The sequence below is a fragment of the Idiotropiscis lumnitzeri genome, chromosome 12, assembly GCF_059441095.1.
Source record: "Idiotropiscis lumnitzeri isolate Australia: NSW breed Sydney's pygmy pipehorse chromosome 12, RoL_Ilum_1.0, whole genome shotgun sequence".
NCBI classification, from domain to species: Eukaryota; Metazoa; Chordata; class Actinopteri; order Syngnathiformes; family Syngnathidae; genus Idiotropiscis; species Idiotropiscis lumnitzeri.
Window position 1 is genome coordinate 10,661,017 of NC_142402.1, and position 8,977 is coordinate 10,669,993.

An 8,977-nucleotide genomic window follows, 5' to 3' on the forward strand; every position below is an offset into this window, starting at 1 on the left:
TGTAAAACACACGATGTGACCTTCGCTTAATCGAGGTAGGGAAACACTGGTTTAGTGTAAATTGATGTACACAGTTTATAGCCTTCAGGCTAAAGGTTGCCCAACACGTGTTTTGCATTTCAGCTGCACGGTCAATGTCAAGCAATTAATCAAATCTACAAGCGAGGTTTGCATAATGAACAAGCCCAGTATTTGGACTTGATGCCACACGAAGCACCTCCCCCCCCCCCCACTGCCACCAACTCATTAAGGCCGTTTTCAAGTTGCCAAGTGTGTGATGTGTGACCGTGCTTGTCAGTTAGCCAGAGCACAACGCCACACAATGAGGTGTGCGCCTGTGCACGCAGGAGGCGCACAGCTGTGCCTGCCTCCATTGGCAGGTAATGTTTTGTTTTTCCACGGCACACATTTACACTGCAAATGTCCAATTTGTGGATACTGCACAGACACTTTGTGCAAGCGCTGTGATGCTTTGTATGCGTGCTGCGATGTTCGCATTGTCCTTCTATGCAACAGGTTTTACAACCTTATTTTCTTGATCGCACAACCAGCAAAGTAATCTATTGATTATTCATAAGGCTTGGCGATTAATTGTTTTTTGGCCGATTGATATGAGGTTATTGCTCGGAATGTTTCTTTTCTTTCTTATGTAATTTCCATAGTTGTAAGGTGTCCCCGCTGACATGCATTTGCACGAAGAGGGCTGCCAGAGATTACAAAAGCACTTTTTTGACCCTTATAGTGATAATTTTACAAAAAAAAAGAAAAAAAGAAAAGAAAAAAAGCGACTAAGAAAAAAAAAACAATGTGAAAGTGATACAAAGAAATTGTATAGCACATATGTATCACTTATTTCAGTAGTGTCTCAATTTACGGACACCCCTATTTACAATTTGTTTCGTCCACACAAATTTTGTTGAAAAACGACCTCGCGGTCTTAGCATGAGCGAGCGTATGGCAGTCAACTGAAAATGAGTTGTGGAAGGCGGTACGCCATTGCATATGTAGACGGAATCTATCAAGATGATCCACATCCTCGATCGTCCAATCACAAATGATTGACTTGGTAGCGTCATAGAAGTCCGAAAATTATTTTATTTCTGTCCCAAAAAAAAACATCTTTGTAAGTTGCTTATAGCATCCCTTTAACTGAGCAACACATTGCATTATGATTCAACACTGGGTCACTGATGGTGGTTCACTAGCTTGACCTTTGGTGCAAGCGTGGATTCAGCTCCTTATCAGTAACTGTTCAAATGTGTTAGTTTGTTTCTTTATGTGCCTGCAACTGACTTGCAACCAGTCCAGGGTACAGTCTCCCTTTTTGCCCGAAATCTGCTGGGATAGGCTCAGGATAAGCAGGATTGAAAATGGGTGGATGGATGGATTTAATGCTGCAATTCAATTCTTTGTGCTGCTCCTTCTAGTGAGCCTGCCTTGGTCACAAGTGACCTTGATCCAGTCACACAGACAAAAATTCAAGAAGTGTACCATTACTACTACTGTAAGTGACTCAGTAAGATGCTTTAATATTTGTATTTTTTTTTATGTAGCGGACAAAAAATATATATAGCTGTGAGTATTATGATATCACCTGTCGACATGCATTGATCCACTGCGTTCAAATAACCTCGCTAAAAGGGTTATGAAACTATTGACATGAAACGTTAGCATGTCAAATGCCGTTTTCCGTTATACCATGTTAGCAGAAAGCTAGCAGAGGCTTTGTTTGATGTTTAGTTTAGAAAGTGACAAACAGCTGGAAGCCTTTTTTTTTAACAAATAGTTACTAATGTGAGTTGATTCATCTGCCACCAAGCAACGCTTTGAATCTCAAATTTGCACTCGCAAGTCAAAGCAAAAAAAGCTGCCTTTCGACGGCTCGCATCTTGAAAACCTCTCAAGTCGGGTCCCTCATATCACACAGTACCACAGTACCTCGATCAGAGTAATGTGGCCCAAAGGAGTTTTGGCATAGCGTGGATATTGTTGACTTTCCACTGGTTTCCCTTAGACTGCACACTAGTTAAGAATGAATCAGCCAGCCAAATAATTCACTTTATTTCATCTTAAATTCTTTAAGACATTGTTAATAGGTGATACATGATTTTCGACGATGCATATACAAGGATCAAGAAAACCCACCTGACCTGATTTGACACCGCTTACCCCATCCCATCTGGGGCCAACACAGGAAACTACATTCCTCACCATGACAACCACGGGTGGGGCTAGCATCCTCAACAAGACGAGTGGCCACTACTTGTTGAAATGGGTACTGAAACATGCAAGTCCATAAAATGAGCATAGAATGTATTTTCACTCGTGGAGGCAACACTTCATCGCTAAGTCACCAAATTGTACTCATCAAGATAAAGCACAGGCACAGGGTGAACATGTAAATTCTACACATAAGGCCAGAGCATAAATTCAAGCGTGCTAACTATACTTCCGCGCCATGTCACCACAGGTGATATTTTTATTTTTTCGTATTTTTGTCAGAATTCTGTACAGCTGTGTTTTGAGATGCTGTATGATTATTATTCACTCAAGCCACTCATATCTTTAGTCATCTTTCGGCACTGGAATTGTGTAATAAACAACATAATCATAAACATATTAAAGAGGGAAAAAATTGTCAAAATGAGGGCTAGTACTTTCAAAAACTCTATATTTACATTTTGTAAATATATTTTAATATTTGTGTACATATTTAGATTTTATCGTATGTCCTCATCTTCCTCATCGTCGTATGGTTTTGATGCATTTGTATTTTATTATATTTCTAAAAAGAATTGTATACTTTTTCTTTAAAACTCTAGTGGTTTCCCGTATATGTCCCTTTAAAAAAAGCTGATTAAAATGTGCATTCATGCTACAAAAGTTCACCTGGCATCTGCATGAAGAACTCCATTCCAAGTTCCACTGTCACCAGCTGGCAAAATAATCAAAATCCTCCAAAATCAAAAGTGGTTTTCATTTCCACCACCAATACAGCAAAAAATCAAAATAAAAACAATAAAAAAAAAAATTAAAAAAAAAGATCTGCGTAAAAGTGCGCCAAAATCAACGCAAAAGGAGCCACTGTAGAGACCAGCGGCGGGAGACGGAGCAAAAGGTGAATGCTGCTAAAATAGACAAGCGGATCCAAACCATTCCATGAGCACGTATCTGTCCTGCGAGGACGTGCGGGATGAATCGAAAGCATTGCATGCGCACAACAGCCGTGGCCTGAACACCAACAACAAAACAAGAAAAAACAAGAGAAGAAAATACGAGATCAATTGATGTACTCACCGAGCGGGAGTATGGAAAAAGAAATGTGGCGGATGCTTGGCTCGCAGGCAGGCTGACACTCTCTCCAGTGTGTCCGCTCGCTGCTCGCAGCATCAGCCGGCGCTGGCGTCACGTGACACAGGAGGGGCCATACTTGTGTGGATTGTGACGCACACGCACGTGGGTTCATTAGGACTTCCTTCTCCTCCTCGGAATGAATGGATGGAACATGAAGAAATGTAAATACGCAGCCTCTGGACACTTCATTAGGGACACGATAACAAATACACAATTCAGCAGTTCAACCTTTACAAACAAAAAAAAATGGTCAACAGGAATCAGAGATGGCATAATGTTTCCATAAATGTAGTTTTGACACTCATTTAAAAAAGAAAATGTTACTTTTTTTCATATTTTTTTAGCACATTACGTTTGTGGGACATTTTCATTCATGGTTTTAAAGTTTGACCTACAAAGGCTTGCGCAATATGAATTTTGTCATGCGCAGTGATTTAAAAATACATTAAAAAAATATACCTATTGCTGACCATTACTCTTAATGATATATTATTATTATTAATAATATTTTTTTATTCTTATTATTAAACCTGATGTGCTAGAGAGAAAAACTATTGCAGAGTTGGAATCAGCACCAAAAACATAATACCGTTGGAAAATTTAAAATCATAACAACAAAATGTCTGAAAATAACTGAAAATTATTTATTGTGGATAAAATATACAAATATGAGACTATGAGACGGAATTTAAAAAATGTATTTTTTTGAGAAAGTAAATTAAAAAGACGAAAGAATGAAAAATAGAGGTGTGACGATAAATCAATTAATCTATAACAACAACAATTATCAATTTAATTAATAATCAATTTTGAAAATCAATAAATCATTCAGAGATCTTTAATTTAATATCGTCCAAATGCTTGGAATTCTTTTCAACAGTAAATAACAAATTTCTGTAGTCCTACATGAAGTTGGGCTGATTATCTTTGAATTAAATCCAAATAAAACAATTATAATAAAACATTTTCCTTTTCTGGCAGTATAAAACAGGCATATAGATATACTACACTGGAGACTGAGCTCCTTTCTTGACTTCTATATATGGCACCAATAAAAGTCAATTTGTGTAGCAGATAAATAAAATATGCCTGTGAGAATAGTCATTACCCGTCTACATGTGTTTCTTCACCAGTTGTACCAACTCTGCCACATAGATGCTAAATGTTAGCCTATGTGCCTATGGAGTTTGTATGTTACCATGAAGATTGCAGAAGCTAGGCTGCAAATGGCAATATATATTTTTTGAAGAGTAATAATTATATCTGCCAAACTGCTGCTTGTTGTGAAGAGAGTTAAGTTCAATGCCACCATATGGTGCTTGTATCTGAAGTTTGCGTTTGCAAGTAAAAACCTATTAAAAAAAAAAATCAATCAACTCGTATCTCGACAAACTCTCAAGGCGCCACTTTATTAGTTAAGTTGAAATATGAATTTTAACATGCCCTGTGCAGTTCATAAATGGCTTACACACCTGCCCATCTCCATTATGAGCATATTGCTGCAGCCAGCCGATATATCCTTTATGCCTTTGCTAATTAGCAAGGTCCCTGAAGGCATCATCGCTTCCCCAACCCACCCATCAAATTGAGTAAGCAGGTCTCCACACATAATCAATATATCCATTTATACCTGCGAGGGGAGGGTGGCTTTCTCATTAAAAACTACTTAAAGCATTAATCAAGTGAGTTTCTAATGAGCCCAGGGGTAGTATTGACAATCGATAGGGGGAGGGGTCTTAAAGCGAGGTCAGGTGAGACACAGTGCTGCCTGAGCATCGTGCGTGTGTGTGTGTGCGCGTGCGGGGGGTGGTGTGTGTGTGTGTGTGTGTGCATGTGTAGCCTGGCTTGTCATCATGCTTTATTCGATGCTCTGACAGCTCTGCTTGTGCTTCCTCAGTCGGTACTCAAGCTGTCCACAATGTGTTGCAGTGACATTGAGTAGCCATGCGGCAAAAAGGAACAAGTACACGTGGACCACGGAAACAAACTCGAATCACAAGTGATTTATGCTGCTCTTTTGGTTAGCAAATGGGTTGACATGAACAGTTAATTAACATCTATTCACTTAAGTGTTTGTTGCCAATTACAAACAAGGACACACACAACATTGAGGAGAGTGTGTTGTATTGTGCGGCTGTTTTGAATTCAAGTGACTGAGCATGAAACAAATACAAAGTATTTTTATTTCTTTATTCTTCGTTGGTTTGTTGTGTGCACCTGTGCTTGTCATCCCGGTCCCTGGTGTCAACCAATCAGCTCCCTGCAACCCTTTGTGTCTTGTCCAGGTGTTCCTTGTTGTCTCGTTAATTTGCTTGTATTTAGTTCCGTTCTTCCTGTCACTTCCTTTCAGGTCATTGTCTATGTCTGTTGTCTTCCTGCTTTTGCTATGACTTGCTGCTTTTGTTTGTTTTTTTTTGGTCATTTCAATTCTGTATCTGTACATTTGTTTTGTTGCTTTGATTCCGGTTTTGAACATTTTGGTTGGATTTTGCATATACCAGTCCTTTGTTTGCCATTTTGTTTTCTTTAAATTAAATCACGTCCTAGCTAAAATCTTGTTTCCCTGCCTTTGGATCCTCCAGTTTTTGTGGCTAATGGAGTTGATATAGGCTTAGTGGTTTACAATAGCATCTACAGTGGCTATAAAAAAGTCTAAACACCCCTAATATGCCACTTTTTTGTGATTAAAAAAAAGTGACCAATATAAATTATTTCGAAACGTTTTTGAGAGGGTAAATTAAAAATAAACTGACATTAACGCCAAATTGTAAATGGGCACCTTGCTGTCTTCAGAATTAACTGATCACGTACAAACCTGCCGCAATTTTAAGTGCTTCTGATTAACCTCAAATAAAGAGCAAATGTTCTTGTCGCCTTTTCCTTACATTTTGATTTGCTTTCTGGTAGAAGCCTGAAGGTTTTGGGCTTCCTGTGTCTGCTATTTGGAACCATTCATGATTCCCTCAGCCTTGCCTGAGGCCCGAGATCCAGCTCAATACAAACAGCCCCAAAGCATGCTAATACCACCACCATGCTTCACTACAGACATGGACTTTTATTGGTTATGAGCAGTGTTGTTTGTTGTGCCAATAGGCCAAAGGTTCAGCTTTGGTTTCCACAGACCATAAACAAATCTCCTAAAGAAGTGGGAAAATGAAAATGAAAAAACACTGAACACACCAATCAAACGGAGAGACTTCATCCTTGCTGCGGTTTTATGCTACAATATATTCTGAAAAGCAAACTGGAAGTCACATTTCCTGAGGCGTGCATTCTCAATACACACAATCCAACTCAGGGATTTAGGAATAGGCTCCGTCCACACGAGCGTCAAACTGGAGTGAAACAATTGAAACGCTGAGGTGGATTTTAGATTTGGCATTGTCTGTTCTCTCATGCCAGCTCTAAAATGGCGTAGAAACTCCCTGTGGCTACAACCTAAGCAGATCTAGCGCAGTATCCGTTCATCTCACAGAAACACACACAAGCTCAGTAATTCACTGGCTTGCGTCCTGAGTGAATGGCCCAAGCAGCTCATCTTCCTCAGCCCGGATATGCATCTTCAGGCGAGATGGTTCGGGGGGGGGGGGGGGGTTGCGATGATGTGGAGGCATTTCAGGCCTCCTGGTTCTCCTCCTCACAACACCCAACAAATTTATTCAGAGCCTCGTGTTTGGTCGTGAGTCCACACACTTCGAGAGCTGTAATTATATAGTAGGCAGCAGGACACTTGATGCAACATTAATGGCAAAGCAGCTGTTTGGCCCCACCTCCCACTTTTTGTGTATTAATGCAAACACAAATAATGCATCATAACCAGGGGTGAGTGCTGCATAAATGTCTGTGTATGTATCTATAGCTTTTGTCCATGGCCAGGGGAAAAAATGCATTTTAATGGTTGCTGAATTACCCACAGGAATGTTGAGTGGTGCTTATGCTGCCACGTCTGACAGAACAAAAGTAATGTGAGATGTGAAGTGCACGCACGGCACGCTGGTGAAACTTGTGAGAGGTTGCTATTTGTTGTGTGAGTGCCTAGCAGCATTTTTACCTAACAAAATATCATCATGTTTCACTGCATTTGTTTGTATGCTGCCACAAAAATGATCTAAGGATTAGTGAGTCCCTTGACCACGATCAAACACACGTATCTCAAAATCTTTTGGAATGAATGGAAATTGCTATCATCCGTTTCCATCCTTTATTTTAATATTGTTTCTTCCTTTATTAACAGCACGACCGTTACCTTGGAAGAAGAGAAGAACAAAAAATAATCTGGGAGTTGTAGTCGTCTTAATATTTGGCGCACAGAAGCAACATCATAAATCAGCAGGAAATTTAAAAAAAAAAAGTCAGCAATGACGTCGCTCCTCTGAGACGAGTTTGCGTGTGGCGTTGGCTTGAATGGCCCACCCGCTCTTGACATTTAATTCAGCCCGAAAAGCAACGCAAGATAAAAAGTGATTTTCTTTATACTTCATACATGGGGAAAAAATGCAATCAATGCATCCTAGCTTTATTATAATTGGGCAGACACATGCATGCCTGCAGCTTACTTTAGAAGCGGCATGCACGGCACTAATTGTGATTCAAAGTCTTTTAAAGCCGCAAAGTGTACCCTGCATTATCAAAATGTTTTGAAATATTTTTGTTGAATTTTCACTGCACATTTACTTACTACTACCAACAATGGTAAGGAAAACAGACTAAAACTAACTAAAACTAAAACTAAGTGTTTTTGAGACAATCAAAACTAATTAAAAAAAAACCTGCAAACATGCCCTTAAAACTAATTAAAACCAAATAGATAAAAAAAACCAAAATAAAATAAAGTATAATTAAAATTCCAAAACTATATAATCACCCTTCCTCCACCAGCCTCCACCCCTTAAAGGCTCACACGTGCATATACACTGCAATACTTACAGAGTTTCTATGTAATTGTTTTCAGGGCTCTGTTCCTATTCCGGGCGGATAGCATGGCGAAACATTATTATTGGGCCTTGGCGGAGGTCAGTGCCATTTGAATTTGATGGATTTTTTGTTGTTGTTGTTTTTTTTATGCATTTTCCAGGTGAGGTGTGTGCGCTTACGACTCTTGCACTTGCCAAGCAAGCAGGCAGGCAGGTGACGATGTGTAACCTTTGAATGCGCTTAAATGTTGACATTGGCAAGATGTGTGTCATTCCTCTGAGAAACTAAAACCCATGACATTCGTCAGGCTGGCGCTGAGCTGCCATCGTTTGTCAGATAAAAGCGCCATCAACGACTTAATTAGATCAGACGCGGTGTCTCGGTCGTCCTCCCTTGTCAAACATGCACCTGGGCCCTGTTTTTTGCTCGACGACAGTGTTCCGCCTGTCTTTGCGCGACATTAAGGAATCAATGTTCTATCCGTGTGAGCTGAATTCTTGATACGCTGCTCATCTTGCACTCATGACTTTCCAAAGTACTTCCCAAAGACAATAGCTGACAGAATTTATCACAGCTCTGTGGGGTATCACATGACAGAATAAGTGAAAACAAGCTCACTTTTAGATACCTCTACTTAGAAATAATGAAGTACATTTGACTTTTTAAAATTGCAGTCGTGGTCTTTGACAAAAAACAGCGGTGCCTTAAG

At 39.7% G+C, this 8,977-nt stretch overlaps 1 protein-coding gene across 7 annotated transcripts in view; it reads right to left on the minus strand.

Moving 5' to 3' along the window:
- Window positions 1-3,356, minus strand: part of LOC148325875 (RNA-binding Raly-like protein) — a 46,942-nt gene extending 43,586 nt beyond the window's left edge. For 4 of the 7 annotated variants that reach the window (XM_088311817.1, XM_088311814.1, XM_088311815.1 and 1 more), the window contains exon 1: window positions 3,298-3,356. Coding sequence is in view for 1 of the 7 variants with exons in the window: in XM_088311816.1 (XP_088167942.1) it covers window positions 2,890-2,914 (25 nt within the window). In the remaining 6 variants the exon portion in view is untranslated. The other 3 variants (XM_088311813.1, XM_088311816.1, XM_088311811.1) reach the window with 3 other exon arrangements.
- Between the last annotated feature and the right edge of the window lie 5,621 nt (window positions 3,357-8,977).